Source organism: Bos grunniens, chromosome 11 (genome assembly GCF_055505025.1).
Source record: "Bos grunniens cultivar Pamir isolate PY7600 chromosome 11, Bosgru_T2T1.0, whole genome shotgun sequence".
NCBI lineage: Eukaryota > Metazoa > Chordata > Mammalia > Artiodactyla > Bovidae > Bos > Bos grunniens.
In genome coordinates, this window is record NC_141175.1 from 5,156,307 (window position 1) to 5,178,729 (window position 22,423).

Here is a 22,423-nt window from a genome sequence, read left to right on the forward strand (position 1 = left end):
GAAGAGCTGACTCACTGGAAAAGACCCTGATGCTGGGAAAGATTGAAGGCGAGAGGAGAAGGGGACGGAAGAGGATGAGATGGTTGGATGGCATCACCAATGCGATGGACATGAGTTTGAGCAAGCTCTGGGAGTTGGTGATGGACAGGGAAGCCTGGCGTGCTGCAGTCCATGGGGGTCACAGAGAGTCGGACATGACTGAGTGACTGAACTGAACTGAACTGAACAGGGTTCTCTGTTGAAAAAGGAGGGGCACTGGCCATAAGACTGTCTCTAGATTCAGGAGACGTGTCCTCGGAGGCTCCGGATTCCATGGACCTGTGGCCCTCTGAGTTGTTGTGAAATAGCTGCTAATTAAAAACACGACTCTGGCCTGGAGCTATTGATATGAAGTAGCAGCATGTAACGGTAATGCTTCCTTGGAAAAAACTGGTCGTTACCATAGTGAGCTCTTTCTTGAGCTATTGACGAATAAACTAGTCATGGACTGCTTTTAAAATATTATTACAGAGACTTCCCCGGTGGCACACTGGGTAAAAATCCGCCTGCCAGTGTAGGGGATACGGGTTCGATCCTGTATTGAATGTAGATTCGGGAAGATTCTACGTGCCAAGGAGCATCTAAGCCCGCATGCCACAGCTACTGAGGCTGTGTGGCGCAACTACTGAAGCCCGCGTGCCTGGAGTCTGTGCTCAGCAACAAGAGAAGTCCCCACAATGAGAAGCCTGTACACCCCAACAAAGAGAAGCCCCCGCTCACGGCGACTGCAGAACGCCCACGTGCCGCGATGGAGACTCATGAAGCCAAAAATAGAATTAATTAATTAATTCAAAATACATTATTTTAAATAATGTGCTCTGCTGTGAGTGGTTGTCTCTGACTTCTGACTCTCCCCACCGCTGAGGACAGCCCAGAGGGGCCTTAGGCAGAAATCAGAGTCTTCCTCTCTAGAGGCTTAAGCCAAAGTTGAACCTGATCATCACCAAGACCCTTTCAGCACAGCAATGAGCAACGCGATGGCCCAGTCAATACCTCGCCTCGCCCACCAGCAACAAACATGCACAGTGGGACAGCCTCAAAGCCTTGCCCTCCTCAGGCCTTCCCCTTTGCTCCCCTCCCACCCCATCAGGCGTCCACCCTACGGTGAGCACGGTGTTTACCTTATGCTTTTTCTCCAGTTTAATGGCTTTCTGGGTGTCCTTCTGTTCCTGCACCCACAGCTGCTGGTACCGATGCTGCAGCAGATCAAAGAAGGGGGTGGAAGGCCTGTGGGGAAGAAGTCAGATGGGTTTGAGGTCTGGGAAGGGCCAGAGACCCCCCCTTCCCCGGAGGCTGCCTGCCTGACCATCAGGGCTGCGGGGAAGAGTGCCCTCCCCAAGGCTGTGAGAGCCTCTTTCTGGCTTTCTGCAGCCATGGAAGAAATGGGTGCCTTCTGTAAATCATTCAACAAATGTTTACTGCCCACCAATCAAGTGCTGGGCCTTATATGGTGACAGACTCTATCCTCGACCAGATTTAAGACAGACTCCTCAGACCCCTCCTTTCCATCAGGCCTTGTCCTCGGGACCTATCTTTGGCTGGATGAAGTCAGCCTGAGCAGAGAACCCTGCTAAGTCAGTCCCCCCACCCCTGATGTCTCATCACCTTGGCTTGCCTTTACCAAGAGTCCTGTTAAGGCAGTTTAGTGAGAATCCCGTACCTACCCTTGAAGTCTCCTCTTAGTAACTTGCCTTCCACTCTGCTCCTTGGGTAGAAATTCCCATTTGTGTTGTATAAAGAACTGAGCCCAGCTCTATCCTGAGGTCACTTTCCTCTTTGCAATAGTACTGTAAAATCTGTCTTTGTTGCCTTCAGCCTCTGCTCTGATTCTCATTGACAGGGGTCTCCAGCCAAGGAGCACACACCCTGCGTACCGCATTTTGCATACCCCACTCCTCACAACACTGTGAAGTGGGTACTGCTACTACTATCGCTCATACTGCAGATGAGGGGGTCAGGTCCCAGAAGAGTCGGGGCAGGGCTGTGTGTGAGGCTCTCTCAAGGCAACCTAATAGGTGATGAGGGAAAGCACTTTCTAGAAGAACCAAAGCTAATAAGACACAGGAGGAAGGACAGAATTGAGGGGAAGAGCATCATTACCTTGTGACTCCTAATGATTTAATGGATTTAGGTAATAAGCGATGATTAGTTAGAAGGCTGACAGGGAACTTTACAATGGATGGCTTAGGCTGCAGCAGCTGAACCACAGGATCAATTTGTTCTTATTGTGATAAATGTGCAAAACATGAAATTTACCCAAGCGATCAGTCTTACCATCACTGAAAGTGACAGACATGGGACCAGGACTGCTTTTTATTTATTTATTTGGCTGCGCTGGGTCTTAGTTGCAGCACGTGGGGTCTTCATTGCATCACGTGGGGATCTTTTGAGGCAGCTTGCAGATTCTCTAGTTGTGGCCTGTGGGCTCAGTAGTCGCGGCAGGGGGGCTGCGTTGCTCTGCAGCATGTGGGATCTTAATTCCCCAACAGGGGATTGAACCCCTGCCCCCTGCATTGGAAGTGCAGAGTTTTAACCACTGAACTTCCAGGGAAACCCCCTGGCTTTGTGTTTTATACGGCCTGCACAGTGGTATTTAAAGTCTTGGAAATTGTTGTCGGCCCTTAAAAATTAGGAAATTTTACATTAAAAAAAAAAAACAACCCAGCTTTCCCAGATTGTCCTGAAGATGTATATGTTCTTATCACATAGGTCTGCCTTCCTATGTGGCAACAGTTGGCCGCAGCTGAGTATCAGGTGTCATTTAGCCCAAGTCCTCTCCCTTCCCTACTGCACTCCACTGCCTGCTGGGCCCCTCCAAGCGTTGGATTTTGTGGCCCCAGAAACAGACATAGAGCTGGACTGGACCCTAAACACCCACCCCCAGCTCTCCCACCTTCCGGGCAGACTTCTCTGGGACCGGGCTGACCTGGGACTCCTTTTGAGTGGCGCTTCCTCGGCTTTGAAATGCCACTTGAGCTCAGAGATCTCTTTCCAGAGTAGCCTGCAGCGCGTCTACAAACAGCGGCTCTTTGTTTTCTGGTTCCTTTACCCCTGCGGCGACTTTTATTACTTAATTATTACACACCCCATGCTTCTGAGCAGCCTAATTTATAGCCGTGCTTTCTAATGACACGAGATGCGTAATCTCGTAAGATCTACCCCAAGAGGCCTTTCACAACAGAAAAGCTATCTTTCCAGCAGCCTCCACTGCCCACACCACCGCAAACCCGCCCTCACGGCCCTCCCACAGCCTCGCTGACCGTCTTTGTGTCCTGTTTTGGCCAGCGGTTCTTATTGCTGGAAAGAGGCAGGGGCGGGGCGCTCGAGCAGGAGAGGAGCTAACAAACCTGAGCTGACAAGCTTGTAAGTTACAACAGCCCAGGCCTGACTGCCTGGTGGAGGTCCAGCAGGTTTTGCCCATTTTTGTTCCGGCTCATTCAATCGGATCACAAGGTGGAGAGGCTTGTCGGACATGGCGAAAACCCAGGACGTAAATTGTATCACATCATCTCTTGCTTAAAATGCCCTCGGCAGTCTCCCATTTCTTAGACTCAATCTAGAGTCCTTGCCGGAATCTGGCAAAGCCTCCCCTCCCCGAACTCCTCTCAGACCCTCAGCAGCTCCTTTGCCTACAGGTCTCAACTTTTGGGTCACCTCCTCAGAGGGCTTGCCCCTGACTGGTCCATCTTCCAACGGCCCTTGCCTGGTGCCCTCCCTTGCAGAAGCCCTCTTGTGTATTTGTCACTGGTCTATAACTGCTCTCGACCATCAGATACCAATGACAGCGGGAACGGTTTGCTCTCAATAATTATGCATTGTTGAAAAGGAGGGGGCGAGAAGGAGGGAATTAGAGAAAGAAAGATTAGGTGAACATTTTAGGAAATAAACTTTTCATAAGTCAGGGTAGTGTAAATCAAGCTATATGTGAGTTGTAATAAAACTGAGAGTAAATTGATGGAAATTATAATCCAGGGAAGGAAGGATAGTCTTTCTAACAAATGGCAATGGAACAGCTGGGCACCATGGACAAAACCAAAGAAAACCTCTTGGCCCAAGTCTCATACTTTATACAAGAATTAGCTCAAAATGGAGCATAGAGTTAAATGTGAAACTGTGAAACTTTTTGAAGAAAACATAGGAGACACTCTTTGGGACCTAGGGGTAAGCTAGGCGATGCGTTCTTAGGCTTGACACCAAAAGCATGATCCAGGAAAGAAAAAAAAAAGACAAATTGAACTTCCTCTAAATTAAGAACTTTTGCTCATTGAAAGAGCCTCTTGAGAATATGACAAGGTAAACCATCAGTAGGAGAAAATATTTGCAAACCGTGTATCTGACAAAGGACTCCTATCTCGACTGTATATAAAACTCTCAAAATTCAACAATAAAACAAAATGAAAACAAACAAATGACTGTATTAGAAAAAGGACAAAACACGAAGAGACAGAGGGTATATGGATGGCAAATAAGTACAGGAAAAAATAGTAACATCCTTCGCCATTGGAGAAATGTAAACTGAGAGCCTGATGACATGTCGCTGCACACCTATCAGTGCAAGTAAAATAAGGAGCGTGTAGTGACAGAGGGGCTTCCCTGGTGGCTCAGAGGGTAAAGAATATGCCTGCAGTGCAGGAGACCTGGGTTTGATCCCTGGGTCAGGAAGATTCCCTGGAGAAAGGAATGGCGACCCACTCCAGTATTCTCACCTGGGAAATCCCATGCACAGAGCAGCCCGGTGGGCTATGGTGCCCGGGGTTGCAAAGCGTCGGACGTAACTGAGCAACTAACCACAGTGACAATGCTCAGTGCTGGCAAGGACACAGAGAAACCAAACCTCTCCCACACTGTTGGAGAGAGGATAACGTGGCACAGTCGCTCTGGGAAATGGTTTGCTAGTTTCTTGAAAAACTAAACCTACACTTACCGTAGGAGCCCAGCAGTTGTACTCCTGGGCATTTATTCCTGAAAAATGGAAACTGAGGTGTCTACACAGACATCTATACACCCATGTTCATTGCTGGAATACTTGTAATATCCCCAAACTGGGAACAACCCAAACACCCTTCAGTGGGTGAATAGACTGTGGTCCATCCACACCGTGGAATATCATTCAATAGTAAAAAAGGAAAGGACGATTGATACAGCAACAGCTTGGATGATGTCGAGGCCAGTTGCACAAGGTCACATACGGTATGATTTCATGTACACACCTCTCCTGGAGTGTCCCAGGAATCAGGGAATGGTGGGGAGAGGGATCATTACACAGGTGCGTGAAGGGGTGTCTTGGAGGTGATAGAACAGTTCTGTATCTCAATTTGTAGCACAAATCTACACATGTGATACAATGCATGGACGCCAGATACGCAGACACAAACTGCAAGTAAAACTGGTGGAATCTGAATGAAATCTGTATATTGTATCAGCGTCAGTTTTTAAGGCTTTTTTTCAGATGTAATTAATTTGGCTGTGTCGGGTCTTAGACTCTTCACTGCATCGTGCAGGAGCTCTTGTGGGGCACGGACTCTCCAGTTGTGGCACACGGGCTCAGGGCTGCGTGGGTGCAGTGGTTGTGGCACACGGCTTAGTTGTCTTGCGGCACATGGGCCCTTAGTTCCCAGACCAGGAATCGAACCGGTGTCCTCAGCCTCGAAAGGCGGATTCTTCACCATTGGGCCATCAGGGAAGTCCCAGGTTTTTAGCTTTGATATTGCACTATAGTTACATAGGATTTTATCATAGGGGATAACAGGGTGAAGAGTAAACAGGATCTCTCTGTACTATTTTTACAACTTCCTGTGGCTTTATAATTATTTCCAAGTAAAATATTTTCTCAAAATGCAATCGAGCATGCATGAACTAGCTTTCCAACTTTATAGAAAAAACATTACAATATTACTGTCATACAAAGAGATGATCAAAGAGTTTGGAGCCAAAAAATGTAGGGGAAAAATGAATACAGGGTGTGGCAGGAAATTAATTTTTTAAAAATGTGTTATTTTTCTGGATTTTGTGGCTTATGATATTTGTCAGCTTATTTAAAATTTTAATTTGTTCTGATTCTTTTTCTCGTTCTAATTAAGTATTCAGTTTTATGCCTAAATTTGTATTCAGGATTTTGAACTTTTTTTTCTTAAAAAGAACCCCCAGATATGAATAAGTTCCTGGTCCCATGAAACATGGAGCTGCCCTTGTGTGAAGGTAAAATGTTTCTTTTAATTATAAGAGAGTATTAGGTATAACTTCATGCTAATAATGTGAAACCAAAACAAAATAGGCGATTTATCTAGGAAAATATAAAAGATCAAAGTTGACTGAAGCGCATATATAAAATGTTAGTAGAGCCACGGGTACCAGACCAAGGTATGTTCACATGTGTGACCTCCTAGCCTTGCTGAGAACAGTATTCCAGGGCTTTCCAGAAGTTTTTATAAAAAACTTCCCACATCATGCTATGATCCCAAATCAAGAGAAGGAAAATGTCTTGGTCAGTATCACTTAGAAGGGCAAATGAAAGACTACTCGAGGGTGTGATAAATTTAGGGTTCTGGGATTGACATATATACACTGCTAGGTATAAAATAGACAGCCTACTGTATAGCACAGGGAACCTGTTTAGCTCTGTGGTGACCTAAATGGAAAGGAAACCCAAGAAAGAGGGGCTATATGTATATGTGCTATGTCACGTCAGTCATGTCTGACTCTTTGCAACCCCATGGACTGTAGTACACCAGCTCCTCTGTCCATAGGATTCTCCAGGCAAGATCACTGGAGTGGGTTGCCAAGCCATCCTCCAGGGGATCTTCCCGACTCAGGGATCAAACCTGCATCTCCTGCAGCTCCTGCATTGCCAGTGGATTCTTTACCACTGAACCACCAGGAAAGCCAGGATATATGTATACGTATAGCTGATCCATTTTGCTATCAGCTAGAAACTAACACAACACTGTAAAGCAGCTACACTCCAACTTAAAAAAAAAGGAGCCTAAAGAAATGAAATAAAGTTATGCTTGAAAACTAAAAAAAAAAAGAGAACGAATACTAAGTGAAATATTACTAGAACAAATCGGGCAATGTACTAATACCAGAAGGCCCTCCTGTAACGCCCTCCACCCACGCTGGAGAAGAGGAGTGGGGAGCCAAGGAGGGGTCCCAGAGGGCAGCTCACCCCCTGCCCCTTCCCGCTGAGCCTCCAAGGCGGGGAGGAAAGAGACTGTCCTCCCAGTGCAGCTGGAAGTTGTGATGTGAGGATTACACTAGGCCAGACGTATTAACCAGTGCACTGAGCTGGCCTTTTGTGATTGCAAGTGAGCAGAAAAGCCACGGATGGCCTGAGACTTCACTCAGAAAAGGGGCTGGGAAAGCAGCTGACCCTCAGAGTAGCTGTGAAAAAGTCAAGGACGCTCACGTTCTGAAGACCCTTGCCCCTCCCACTTGTGCACATTTATCAGGAAATATAATGAAGCTGCTAGCAAGAATGAAGTGGCCATACGAGTAATGACTCAGGAAGATCTCCAAGATGTAGGTCAAGTATAAAGGAAGAAGCTGGGGAGAAAGGGCCATACTTGTGTAAGTACATCGACGCAGGTGTGAAGGATGGTGAAGGACCGTAAGGAAGGCCGCAGAGGACGGTGCTTGGGGAGGGGGCAGACATGGTGGGCGGGGCAAGGGGCTCCTCCCCTCCCGTCTACTTACTGGTTTTATGTGACTCTTGAAAAGTGAAAGTGAAGTCGCTCAGTCGTGTCCGGCTCTTTGCGACCCCATGGACTGTAGCCCACCAGGCTCCTCTGTCCATGGGATTTTCCAGGCAAGAGTACTGGAGTGGGTTGCCATTTCCTTCTCCAGGGGATCTTCCCAACTCAGGGGTGGAAGCCAGGTCCCCCACGTCGTAGGTAGATGCTTTACCATCTGAACCACCTTGTGATTCTTATGCAACAAGTAAAGCAAAACAAGAAACCCACATCTGAGAGGTCATGGGACTCGGCCAGGGCCACGGTCAGTGACAGGGTGATGAATCTGGGTCAGAATCGGGGTCAGGATGCAAGCTCCTCCCCTCTCCCCTCTCCCCCTCCCCCCCACGCACAGCTCTGCCAACATCACACCGGAACTAGCCAGGCAGTTTGCTTTTTGCCTCTTTCATCATAATCAGATGAGGGTGGTCAGGCCTTCTGGGCCCCACTGTTTGAAGCCAAGTTTCAGCGTTTTCCTGTGTACTTGGCCGTTGCAGGATGCATCTTTTTTTTTTTTTTGCATTTAAAAAAATCAGTTGATTTATTTTTGGTTGCTCTGGGTCGTTGTTGCTGCACGTGGGCTCTCTCTAGATGCGGGAGTGGGGGCTGCTCTTTATTGAGGGGCAAGAGCTTCTGATTGCTTTGGCCTCTCTTGTTGAGAAGCACGGGCTTCAGCAGTTGCATCACCTGGGCTCAGTCGCTGGGGCGCACGGGCTTAGTTGCTCCAAGGCATGTGGAATCTTCCCAGACCAGGGATCAAACCCGTGTCTCCTGCATTGCCAGACAGACTCCTATCCACTGTATCACTGGGGAAGTCCAGATGCACCTTTAGGAGGAGCCATTTTTCTTACTTTCTTCTGCAACTGTTTTTTTTTTTTTTTTCCTTTTGCTGCTACATTAAAACGTGTTCAGGGTTGTCTTTTTTGTTTTAAAATAAACGTAGTTCTTTACAATAAAAAGACGTTTTTTCCACCCCAGAATGAATGATTTTTGCCACAGGCCAAGAGCCCCTGTGGTCACAATTACAGCCAGCCAAACTGCAGCTCTCTTTTGAGGAGCTGGAAGGGATTCACTGAGAAGATCTCAATTATTTATCCTCACTAAATGAGATGGGAAAGGTGGGAGTGGGGAGGCTGAAGCCCAGAGAGGTCAAATGGCTGGCCCAGGGTCACACAGCACACTCGGCAGCCTAGCCCGGACCCCCACCCCCACCCACACCCATACCCACACCCCTCAGGCTACACTGTCTTCAGCCAAGAGAATGCAAACCCACTTCCAAACAGGCTCACGGGGCTGCCGGCTAGCTGACTGCAGACAGAGGCCAAATCCGGAGGCCTGGCTACACTCTGGCCAGGACCCCAGACCCTCCCCTCCACATAGGAACTGAGGCCTTTCCAACCACATGAGTCTGATGCTGTCTCCCTCAGCACCTGACCTGGCTTCTCTTTGCCCTTTGGTGTTGGGCACAGTCTTCCAAGGCCCTGGCCTCGGGCTGCCATCTCTGTACCCATATTCCCCCAGGAGCCTCCCCACCTTCCCCTGGTCACTCCGTCCCATCCTTCAGGTGTTGGTCTCAATGAGATGCCCCGCCCCTACCCCCAGGTCCCTCCCCAAGACCTCCCTTAGCATTGCCAACTTTGCCTTCCTAGCTGCTCTTTGCACTTGGGAAATTTTTTTTTTTTTTTCAGTGATCAACGGATGGATTCAGTGTCTGCCTTTCTGATTAAGCTCTGAGCCCCACGTGGCAGGGACTGTGGCTGGATTGTTCACTGTGCATCCAGGCTGGGACAATCTGCACTTCATAAAAATGCTGAATGGCCCCAGAAGCCTTTAAAGACCATCTTCCTGAGACACTGACCTCCTCAACGCCAGGAGGGAGGTCTGTGGCAGAAATGAGCTTTCCCTTGGGGAGCCCAGTGATGACACAGGGGTGGCCTGAGTCCTACAGAAGGGGTTCAGGCTCTGAGGCCCCACCATGGACCTCTTTATTCCTCTCTCCCTCTGACTCGGGCGCTCAGGTGTTGAAGCTGGCATGTCAGAGTGAATCCTGGCTCTGGAAAGGGGCAGCAATGGCAGTTCCTCCCTGCCTCCCAAGAACAGAGGGTGCAGTCAGGAGAGGGATGAATTAGGGGACCCATGAAGCAGAAGATGAGGCTGAACATGGGTCCCCTGAGAGCCCAGTCAACCAGGGAAACCTGGGGCCCTCAGACCCGTTCATAATGAATCTTGAGAAGCACGCTCGAAAGTGACTCATTGTGGTGACTCAAAAAAACAGTCACAACTGAAAAGCTGAGCGTTATGTTTTATTTGGTGGGAACTTTTAGGACTTCATGTCCGGGAGACAGCATCTCAGGTAACCCTGAGAGAACTGCTCCTAAGAGGCGAGGGGAGGAGCCAGGTCATATAGAAGTTTTTAAAGGGCAGGTAGTCTGAACATCAAATGGTTATTGTTAACTAAAGGAAATATCTCAAGTTAAGGAATTTCGTGCTTTTCTATGTATGGGAAGATGCAAGAGTCTGGGCTCGCTGAAGGCATTCCTTTCATATGCATCTCAGCTCTCTGGGGCTAGCACCCTGCATTTTTCACATCCTGAGCTTCCTTGAGGCTCACCGTAGGGAGTGGCTGCAGTCTGGTGGTGGGCAGTGGCAGGTACGCTTCTCCTTTCTGAGTGCCCTTGGGGCTCAGGGGCTTGTATTGGAGCTGCAATCGCTGATGGCTGTGACATCCTTGTTTACTGATACAGCAGGAAATACTTCATTTCTCACATGTGATGCTGGAAAGGTCCCCCCAGTGTACTGGAGGCCTGGGGATGGAGGTTGGGGGCACTTAGAGGCAATTTGGAGCCCGGAGAGAGAGAAGAAGCAGGCTGGCCATGAATAAGCATCTGTGGAGAGGCCAGAAGGAATCAGAGCAGGTCCACACCAGTGCTGGGGAGCTTGGTCAGGGCAGGGGTCCTGCTGGAGGCGGGGAAAGGGACTGGCCACAAGGGGCATGGTGGGGGGGTCGGTTCTGGGATGATGGAAACATGCTATGGCTTCACTGGGTGCCCAGCTGTATAAACTTGTCAAGATTCATCAAATTAAACATGGACCACATCATTATCTGTAAATTGTACCTCAATAAAGTTGGTGCAAAGAACTGACTCATTGGAAAAGACCCTGAGGCTGGGAAAGATCAAAGGCAGGAGGAGAAGGGGATGACAGAGGATGAGATGGTTGGATGGCATCACTGATTCGATGGACATGAGTTTGAGCAAAATCTGGGAGAAAGTGAAGGACAGGGAAGCCTGGTGTGCTGCAGTCTATGGGATTGCAAGGAGTTGGACACAACTGAGCGACTGAACTGAACTGAAAAGTTGTTGGACTCTTCCCTGGTGGCTCAGATGGTAAAGAATCTGCCTGCAGTGCAGGAGACCCTGGTTCAGTCCCTGGGTTGAGAAGATCCCCTGGAGAAGGGAATGGTAACCCAGTGCTTTATCCTTGCCTGGAGAATTCCATGGATAGAATTCCATGTAGTCTGACAGGCTATAGTCCACAGGGTCACAAAGAGTTGGACAAGACTGAGTGACTAACACTTTCACTTTCAAGATTGTTTTAAAAGCAAAAACTGAGAAGACTGAGGAAGTAGGAGTCATCACAGAAAGTCTTGGCCATAATACTAGGGAGCTATGGATGGTTTATGAGCAAGGGGAGAGAGCATGGTGACAGTCACACTTTGGAGCCGTTGCCAGGGGTGGCGGAGTGAATTAGTGGAAGGGAATAGGATTTGAGGATCCAAGGCCATTTCAGGGGGAGGAAAGATAGAGCAGAAGGGCTACACACCTTGTGAATGAGACCTCGACTCTGTGCTCACTTACTCGCGTGTCCATCCGTCCACCTGGCGCACCCAGGAGCATTAACCAGCTCCTCGTGATGGGCCAGGCTCTGTGAGATGTGGGGACGTGCTCTCTGCACCCTGGGGTTTCGGGGCCTGCTGCAGAAGGGCTGAGATCCACCACTGCTCACACTTCTGTCTGCTTCTTGTATCCTTAAGACAATATCTCTAGAAACAGATACTAATACCCTCTTTTCACAGAGGACAAGTCTGAGGCCCAGAAAAGTTCACTGTCTTTCCCAAGACCACGCAGCCACTGGATGATATGTTGCATTTGCCTGGGAGGTCTTTGAGCGTATTCACCCTGCAGCTCTTTCCCCCTGCAGAGCAGAGAGCTAGTTGCCAGTGTCCACACAGCCATAGGCGCTCAGAGGAGAGAACGGTTAATTGAGCAAGGGCGTGGAACACCGAGGGCTTCCCAGGTGGCGCTAGTGGTAAAGAACCTGCCTGCCGATGCAGGAGACATAAGAGATGCGGGTTCGATCCCTGGGTCAGGAAGATCCCCTGGAGAAGGAAATGGCAACCCACTCCAATACTCCTGCCTGGAGAATCCCATGGACAGAGGGAGCCTGGCGGGCTACAATCTCTAGGGTCTCGGAGTCAGACACCGCTAAGGCAACGTAGCACGCACGAACGTGGAACCAGGGACGTCTCCTCTGAGCTTTTCGGTGGGTCTTTGCGGATGAGCAGGAGCTGACTGGGTGGAGAAATGAGTAAGGAGGCTCCAGAGAGGGGGCTCAGTGTGAACGAAGACAAGGGATCGGGCCTGGCTGGCACCGCGCCTCGCAGCCCTAGAGTGGCCCGATGGGCATCGGAGAGTAACAGGCATTCAAAACTGCCTCCCGGTTTTTAATGAGCACTTCCTACACCAAGCCCGCTGGCTGCACTTCCAACTGCAGTCCCCCTGCCTCTTCCATAACCTTGAAAGGGAGGGTTAACACGCCTGCCTTCAGGTGTGGAAAATGACATGCAGAGAAATCAAGTGACTGGCCCGAGGTTTGCTCAGGGACACGGGGTGGCCGGGGGGCGGAGCCAGCACCCCATCCAGATTCCCCGGCTCTGAAGACCCCGGGGTCGTGACAGTTAGGCTCCGAGTGATCTGTGCCAGCGAGGGCGCCGTGAAGGGCTTCAACAAATTATTTGCTGATAACCTGGCAGGACCCTCTCGGAAAAGATCCTCGCCACCCTGGCGTTCCCGCTGACAACAAAACCGTATCAAAACTCAGTCTGGTCGAGCGGAAAATGGGGAATAAAATGAAATGAAAGCAGCAGCTACTCGGGGTAGGGAGAAACCTCCAATTAGTTGCATCCGGCCCATCTTCCTCTACTGCTTTGCGATTGATAACCCCCAGACCAGGGGTCGACCTCCCGTGGCGGCACCCGGGGCCGAGCAAGGGCAATGGAAATTATCATTTGCAAACATTAGACTGGCACTTTGCGTGTGGGGGTGCAGAGAGGGCTGACAGCTCTGATTTGCCGCCGTGGCTCCTCTCTGCCGAGGAGGGCTCTAGTGGATTAGAGGGGGCCCCTTTCATGGCAAACCCATCTTCATCTTTGCTGCTCATTAAAACTTTGTGGAGCTGGAGAAGTTGGCGGAAGGGAGGAAGCTGTAGGAAGCTTCTGAGGGACACGAGGTACACATTTGTTGAAAGGTGTTTGAGAAGGGAGCCTTGGGTCTGACAAACCGGATTTTAGTGCGGCTCTCCGTTCACAGCGGGCTAAAATAATTGGTCATCAGTGACTACTAATTCGGTTTAGTAGCCAGAGGCAATTTTTTTCTTCCTGGAAAATCAATGACAGCACGGAGGTCTGTTCAACGTGATTCCGCTCAAGACGGGTCCTTATTTGGCGCTTGATGCTTCTTCCAGTGGAGACAGCTATTTTGTTAAAATAAAATTAAAATCCATCTCTAATGTGCCAGCGGTCTGCTGCTCCCAGGGGTGGGCAAGGAGAGGCCCTGGCCCCGGTCCCGACACAGCCTCGGGGACTCGGGAGTGGATGGTGGCTTCTGGAGTGGGCCGCACATTCTTGGCTGTGTGTGAAGTTTGGAACACGCTATGGACCATTGGAGGGTCTGGTTTTGGAGGAGGGGAGAGGCTGAGGGCCTGGGTGTCTCTCAGCAGCTCTAAGTCAAAACCCAGCCTGCTAGGGACAGCCAACCGCGGCACCGTCTGAGGAGGCTCAAATTCTGTCCCACGTCCACACTGGATGCGTTCTCGGACAGCACTGGGCAGTGAGGGGCCTCCCTTCTCGGCCTCACCTGAGGCTTCCTGAATGGGCCCATCTGTGTGGGCGGGTGGCCTCAGGGACCATGACTGGGCACTTGCCTGGTGCCTAAAGGGTGCCACTGTTTCTTGTAATAAGGGATTCTGGTTAACATCGCTCACAGGCTACCAAAGCACAGCTAAAGCCTTTTCCTTTCTTTTTTTTTTTTTTTTTGCAATTGAAAAATTTTTTAAGGTCATTGGAGATTCACATGCAATTGTTAAGAAATAATACAGAGAGGGAGAGGGGGAAGATACGCAGAGAAGCCTCTGTACCCCTGACCCCGCTTCCCCCAGTGGTGACATCTGGTAAAACTAAAGAGTGGAGTCAAAACCAGGATGCTGACAGTGGATAATCCCCCCATCTTCCCCTCACGGATCACAGCCTTGTGGTGACGGGGCTTGCGTAACTCCATGACGGGGCTTGCGTAACTCCATGGAGCTACGAGCCGCGCTGTGCAGGACCAGTCACAGTGAAGAGTTCTGACAAGAGTGGTGCACTGGAGAAAGGAGCGGCAACCCACTCCAGGATTCTTGCCCGGAGAGGACCCCATGGGCAGTATGAAGGGCAAATTAACTCATACTCACTGGCGTATTTGCTTGTGTACAATTTCATCCCATGTGTAGGTCTATGGACTCACCACCACAGTCAAAATACAAAACGGCTCCTTCACCTCAAGGGTGCTTACTGTTACGCTTTTCTAACATCACGCGTGTTCCTCCTGCGCTGCACCCACGGGCCTAGGATGTTTTCTTCCCATCCTTACGAGAACACTACCAGTGGACTTTCCTGGTTGTCCAATGGCTAAGAATCCACATTCCCAATGCAGGGGTTCCCTGGTCAGGGAACTAGATCCCACCTGCCACAACTAAAGACCCCGCATCCTGTAACTAAAGCCCAGTGCAGCCAAATGAATGAATGAATAAAAAGAACCCTAGCAGATAGGAACTACTATTATGTCATTTTATTGATAAAGAAACTGATCGATACAGAACTATCAATACTGCTATTGAACTATCAATAAACCATTCAATGAGGGCTTCCCTGGTGGCTCAGTGATAAAGAACCCACCTGCCAATGCAGGAGACACAGGTTTGATCTCTGGTCTGATCTCACATGCCGCAGAGCAGCTAAGCCCGTGCCACAGCTACTGAACCTGTGTGCTCCAGAGCCCGGGAACTGGAACTACTGAACCCGTGTGCCCTGCAGCCCAGGTTCCACAGCAAGAGAAGTCAGTGCAACGAGAAGCCTGTGCACCACAGCAAGAGGGTGACCCCCACTTGCCACAACGAGAGAAGCCCACTCAGCGATGAAGACTCCACACAGCCAAAAATAAATAAATAAATAATCCATTAAAAAAAAGCTTAGTGAGATGAAAAACTTGCTTGGGATCGATATCAGGCAATACTGCACTATGTGATTGCAAATAGATAGTCCATGATGTGATCACTCACCTAGAGCCAGACGTCCTGGAATGTGAAGTCAAGTGGGCCTTAGGAAGCATCACTACGGACAAAGCTAGTGGAGGTGATGGAATTCCAGTTGAGCTATTCTAAATCCTGAAAGATGATGCTGTGAAAGTGCTGCACTCAATATGCCAGCAAGTTTGGAAAACTCAGCAGTGGCCACAGGACTGGAAAAGGTCAGTTTTCATTCCGATCCCAAAGAAAGGCAATGCCAAAGAATGCTCAAACTACCGCACAATTGCACTCATCTCACACGCTAGTAAAGTAATGCTCAAAAGTCTCCAAGCCAGGCTTCAACACTGTGTGAACCGTGAACTTCCAGATGTTCAACCTGGTTTTAGAAAAGGCAGAGGAACCAGAGATCAAATTGCCAACATCCATTGGATCATAGAAAAAGCAAGAGAATTCCAGAAAAACATCTCCTTATGCTTCATTGACTATGCCAAAGCCTTCGACGGTGTGGATCACAACAAACCATGGAAAATTCTTAAAAATATGGGAATAGCACACCACTCTACCTGCCTCCTGGGAAACCCATATGCAGGTCAAGGAGCAACAATCAGAACCGGACAAGAAACAACAGACGGGTTTCAAATTGGGAAAGGAGTACGTCAAACCTGTATATTGTCATCCTGCATATTTAACTTATATGCAGAGTGCATCATGTGAAATGCTGGACTGGATGAAGCACAAGCTGGAATCAAGATTGCCAGGAGAAATATCAATAATCTCAGATATGCAGATGACACCACCCTTAAGGCAGAAAGTGAAGAGGAACTAAAGAATCTCTTGATGAAAATGAAAGAGGAGAGTTAAAAAGATGGCTTAAAACTCAACATTCAAAAAACTAAGATCATGGATCTGGTCCCATCACTTCATGGCAAATAGATGGGGAAACAATGGAAACAGGGACAGACTTAATTTTCTTTGGCTCCAAAATCACTATAAATGGTGACTGCAACCGTGAAATTAAAAGATGCTTACTCCATGGACTTCCCTGGTGGCTCAGACAGTAAAGCGTCTGCCTACAATGCGGGAGACCAGGTTTCAATCCCTGGGTGGGGAAGATCCCCTGGAGAAGCAAATGGCAACCCACTCCAGTACTCTTGCCTGGAAAATCCCATGGACGGAGGAGCCTGGTAGGCTACAGTCCATGGGGTTGCAAAGAGTCGGACACGACTGAGCGACTTCACTTTTCACTACTCCTTGGAAGAAAAGCTATGACAACCTAGACAGCATATTAAAGAGCAGAGACATTACTTTGCTGACAAAGGTCCGTCTAGTTAAGCTATGGTTTTTCCAGTAGTCATGTGTGGATGTGAGAGTTGGAAGGCTGAGCGCTGAAGAACTGATGCTCTTGAACTGTGGTGTTGGAAAAGACTTGAGAGTCCCTTGGACTGCAAGGAGATCAAACCAGTCAATCCTAAAGGAAATCAACTCTGAATATTCATTGGAAGGACTGATGCTGAAGCAGAAACTCCAATCCTTTGGCCATCTGATACAAACAGCCAACTCACTGGAAAAGACCCTGATGCTGGGAAAGATTGAAGGCAGGAGGAGAAGGGGACAACAGAGGATGAGATGGTTGGATGGCCTCACCGACTCAATGGATATGAGTTTGAGCAAAGTCTGAGAGATGGTGAAGGACAGAGGTCCCTGGTATGTTTTGGTCCATTGGGTCACAGAGTCGGACACGACTGAGCGACTGAACAACAACAGACATGTCTGGCCTGCAGACATGCTTAGTTTGGTCTGTCACATTTAAAAATTCTTGTTACCAATATATGCATTTTTAAGCCAGAAGGAAAAGCTCACATTAAAATCCCAGTGTCTGGCTTTCCTTAAGGAGGCATCAGATCATCTGGTAACACTGGACTCACATTCTCAACTGTCAGCAACTGGCTGGAGTTTGACGCAGTCCCCACCACTCCCTATTGCCTTAACACAGGGCCGGCTTTGCCCTCGGGCCCGCCAGGCCTCTGCAGGCCTGTGATGGCATAGCCCCAGCTCCATGCCTCTTAAATAACAAAATTGCTTGGTATTTCTCTATCTTCCCAAGAGCCCAAAGAACTTACTGATGAGCTTGCACCATTGTTCTGACACAGCGGGAGGCAGAATTGGTCCCACTTAACAGATGGGGAAATGGAGGCCCACGGAGATGGTAAACAATGAGCTCAAGGTCACTGAGGGAGCAGGAGAGCTGTGTTGAGTCCAGGCTTCAGGCTTTGAGGCCAGCTGTTCATCCTCTTTCCGCCTTCATCTCTGCTCCCGCCATAAAGGGGGTGCTGGGAGGGGCAGGCTGGGAGAAGAGAGGAAACCCCCTAGAGGAGGAAGGGGATGATGAGGCCTCTAGAGGAAAACAAGGGCCAACTTGCTCATTGGCCCAAGAGGATGGTGCCTGGGCCCCAGGACACTCCTAGAGACTCATCAAAAATGTTCTAATTCCTTTTAAAATCAGAAGGGGAAAATAAAAGTAACACAGCCTGGGTTATATTCATCTTTATACCAACACAGCCATAAAAAACTTTAAATTATTATTATTTTTTTAGTGGATGAAGGGACTCATGAAGGCAAGAGTGCCCAAAGCTCATAGAAGTCCTGCCCTAGAGCCAGAAGCTGCATTTAATACTGTTTCTCCTCCCCTCTGGCTTCCCAGGTGGCTCAGTGGTAAAGAATCTGCCTGCCAATGCAGGAGACGTGGGCCGGATTCCCGGGTCGGGAACAGCCCTTGGAGAAGAAAATGGCAACCCACTCCAGTGTTCTTGCCTGGGAAATCCCGTGGACAGAGGAGCCCAGAGGGCTACAGTCCATGGGGTCACAAAGAGTCGGACATGACTAAGCTTCTAAATAACTCCTCTCTCACCCTGCTGAGGCCAGAGACTCTCTGTCTTGTGGATAAGTAGGAATCACCCAGAGAGCTTATTGACAGAAGAGCAATGCCTGGGTCCCACCATCAGACAGTCTGACTTGCCAGGCCTGGGCCGGGACCCAGGCCTCTGCGCTGTTCCCGGGGTGAACGCCCTGCCCCTTGTGGGATGCTGGCCATGTGGCCCCTGGCACTCTTTGGGGGGTCTACCGCTCTAAGCCTCTTCCTTGCAGAGGCCCCTCCAGCCTAGCGGCCACCAGCACCTTGCCTGGTGTGGGCTGGCCAGCCGCTCTGGTCCCAAGGGACGCCTGCAGCCTCTTTGTCCCCTCTTACCCCTGCCGCCTTTTTCTTAATTGTCCCTGCTTGGCCTGCGGGCCTGTCTTTTCTAACTAGCCTGGAGGAAGGGGCGGTAATTGAGGTGCAGCCTCTCTCCCTGGCAGGACTCTTAGAGCTAATTAGAGGAGAGGACCTCTGGGCTGGCAGTTATTTTTTAATTGTTTGTGGGTCCAACGTAAAAGCTAATGACAGAGGAGGGAGGCTTAGTTAGCAGCACACTCCTGACTTCTAAATTTGTCTAAGAGGTCATTTGCAATTTGTTAACATTTTTCACAAGGGTGAATTCAATTAGCAGTCCCTGCACCGGTGCTCAGCAGAGAGTGACAGGATTGGCAGAGAAGCTGGATCGGGCTCCCAGGAAGCTTCTCCCAGCCTTGAGCGCCTGAGCTGGAAACTCGGGGGCTCTCTCCACACCCCGCCCCCGACACCGCACACCCCACTCCTGACCCAGCCGGCTGTGACTTGAGCCCCTCTGGAGAGAAAAGGCTCAACACAGCTGAATGGAGGAAGTAGCCTCTAGACCAGGGGTCCCCAAACTCCAGGATCTGGTGCCTGATGATCTGCGGTGGAGTCGATGGAATAATAATAGGAATAAAGGTGTGCAATCAAGGTAATACACCTGAATCATCCCGAAAACATCCCCTGACCCCACAATCAGTCCCTGGAAAAACTTTCCTCCACAAAAGAGATCCCTGGTGCCAGAAAAGGCTGGGGACCGCCACGCTAGACTCCTGGGGAATCTGTGTGCAGGGGGATCTTGATATGTGGGGAAACAGGTGAGCACCAGACGGGATCCCCGCCAGGGAGTATGAGGCTGGTAGCAAGAGCACGGGCAGGAAGATCAGGCCTGATAGGGACAAAATAGATGATTAAATAGCTAATCCCACAAGGGAATTGTAAATAGAAAAATGTAGGAGACCCCTGTAAGTTAATGATCCCTCGAGAAAGCAGGGTTGCTTAACCACAAAGCCAGGCAGGCTTGCTTAGCAACAAAGCCATGTAACAGAGGCACCAGAGCTGCTTCTAAACAAGAAGAGTGCTGGTGTGAGACCTGCACCCTGCCCAGCGAGCTCGGTGAGTTAGTGACCCCTCAAACATGTTCTTTGGCTCCTAAGACATGTTCTTTGCAGCATGCCTCCCAAACAATAAAACAATAGTAGGAAAAAAAGGCCTACAACCTGCCCAACGGTGTCATCAGGATAATGCCCCCTTCCCCCCAAAAAAACAGGCTCTGCGCACATAGAAAACAGTCCTTTACGGGGACATGACTCTTCAAAATGAAAGACTCTCACTGTATGTACCGAGACCTGAAAATATTTTTTCCAAAGTGCCGTGACAGTCCTGGCCTGACCGTCTAGGGAGCGGCGAGTAAACTTCCCTGCCCCACCGGGAGGAGGAGCTGATGACGGAAATGTACATGTACTCAAGAAAGACAAAGAAGGTCTTCCCCCCCTCCCCACTTTTCCTTTGACTAGAAAACTGCGGCCCACTTAGTTAAGTTCTCAGGGCATGGGCATTTCTCGCCCACTCTCTTGGAAGCCTGTCCTAATGAATCACTTCTTATCTGCCACTTTGCTTTCGCTGAATTCTCTGCACTGAGACATTAAGGACTAGGGTACCGGAGCTCTTTGGAGCCCCTGAAATGACACCAATCGGTTTCAGATCCACTGGGGTGTCTGTGTAAGCTGAGGGTGTCCCGCTTCGGTGTGGAAACTCTGCTTGTGGACCATGACCTCAAAGAATTCCACATTTCCTCATCATCAGGGGAGAAGTGAGAAGTCAAGTGGTGGGAAAGGGATGAGCCCACCGTGGGTGATTTGGACAGGGACCTGGGGACTTACGCAAACATGCAGAGTGAAAAAGCAAGTCGCCATGCAACGAGATTTTAATGGTTTGTGTGCCTACGTGCTGAGTCACTTCAGTCATGTCCGACTCTCTTTGTGAGCCTGTGGACTGCAACCCACCAGGCTCTTCTGTCCATGGGATTCTCCAGGCAAGGGTACTGGAGTGAGTTGCCATTTCCTTCTGCAGAGGATCTTCCTGACCCAGGAATGGAACCTGCGTCTCTTACATCTCCTGCACTGGCAGGTGGGTTCTTTACTACCAGCACCACCTTGAAACCATACTAAATAATATGCATTATTCATGAACATTTAAGGGTATAGCAAATATGTGAACACCGGGGAGGAAAGCCTGTTCCAGCCTCAGGATAGTCCTCAGGGGACAGAGGAAAGAGTGTGGGATTAGGAGAGTTGAGGACAGGCTTCCACTTATGTTTGCTTTATTTTATTTCTTTAATAATGGTAATAATAGTAAAGGTTCAGGGACTTCCCTGTTGGACCAGTGGTTTAGAATCTGCTTTTCAATTAAAGGGACTCGGGTTCAATCCCTGGTTGAGGAACTAAGATCCCACACGCCTTGGGGCAACTAAGCCAGTGCAACGAAAATACGGAGCCGGTGTGCTCTGAAGTCTGAGTGCCACAACTAGAGAAGTCTGCACGCCAGGACGAAGAGCCCGCGTGCTGCAATGAAGAGCCAGTGCAGCCAATAATAATAATAATAAAGATCAGAAGCAAAAATGACCAAGTTGTGCATTTGTTAACTTTGAGTGTGGAGTCATGGCAGTGAGTTATGTAGCTTCTGAATTTCTCTATTTCTTTTTCTGGAGGACTTCCTCGAAAACACAAAAGAAAAAGTTGGCAGAAATAGATGTCTGATTGTTAGGAAAGCATTTACACCCAGCACATTTTGGCTGATTCCAACTCTTGACTGATTTCAAAGCACTTCTATAGTTTTAATTGAAACATAATCTGTAGCAAGATGCCAGGGGAAGCCATTATAAAATAATAACATTGAAGGTGGTTTTCTCAAAGTAAAAGTGTGAGTCACTCAGGCATATCCAACTCTTTGTGACCCCCATGGACTGTGGCCCGCCAAGCTCCTGTGTCCTCGGGATTCTCCAGGTAACAATACTGGAGCGGGCTACCAGTCCCTATTTCTACAGGGAATGCTCCAGACCCAGAGATGGAACTTGCGTCTCCTGCATCGCAGGAGGATTCTTTAACCATCTGAGCCACCAGTTTTTCTCAAAAGCCAGTATCTAAAATGCAGACCTTTCTGACTTTGTGTTAAGATGCTTTGGTGATTATAGTGGGTTGAGTGGTGGGTGGACCCCCCAAAATATATGTCCTAATTCTAAGCCCCAGCACCCAGGAACGTGACCTTATTTGGAAAAGGAGTCTTTGAAGAGGTCATTCATTAAGGACCTTGAGATCAGACTACCATGCTTGCCTTGGGTGAGGCCTGTATCGCCTGACAAGTGTTTCTATTTGAGACAAAAGAGAAGGAGATACAGATGCACAAAAGGCGGCCACGTGAGCAGAGATTGGTGAGAAGCAGCCAGAAGCGAGGACACTGGCACCACCAGGAGCTGGAAGAAACGAAGAAGGGTCTGCCCTAGAGCCTTCGGAGGGAGCGCAACCCTGCGACACCCCGACTTTGGACTTCTGGGCTCCACATTAAAAAAGAATACATTTCACATGTTTCAAGCCAGTGAGTTTGTGGTCATTGTTACAGAAACCCAGAAATAACAGCTGAAGCTCAGGGCCCGGCAAGTGATGCCCAAGAAAGGGTTGGTTGTCTCCTGAGCTCTCCAGCCTGAGAATATCGGCTGTTCTCTAAATCAGGGATGGATCACCATCATGCCGTCAAGCTGTCTACTCTTTTTTAAATATCGGCATTTGGGGATTTCCCTGGTGGTCCAGTGGCTAAGACTCTGTGCTCCCAATGCAGGGGGCCCGGGTTCAGTCCCTTGTCAGGTAACTAGATCCCACATGGTTCAATTAAAGAT

At 49.2% G+C, this 22,423-nt stretch overlaps 1 protein-coding gene across 4 annotated transcripts in view; it reads right to left on the reverse strand.

The window, feature by feature from the left end:
- Nucleotides 1–22,423, reverse strand: part of CFAP77 (cilia and flagella associated protein 77) — a 152,981-nt gene that overhangs the window by 27,260 nt on the left and 103,298 nt on the right. For all 4 annotated transcript variants that reach the window (XM_086324405.1, XM_086324406.1, XM_086324407.1 and 1 more), the window contains exon 4: nt 1,161–1,266. In XM_086324405.1, the coding sequence (XP_086180531.1) occupies nt 1,161–1,266 (106 nt within the window). The remainder of the gene's footprint in view (nt 1–1,160; nt 1,267–22,423) is intronic.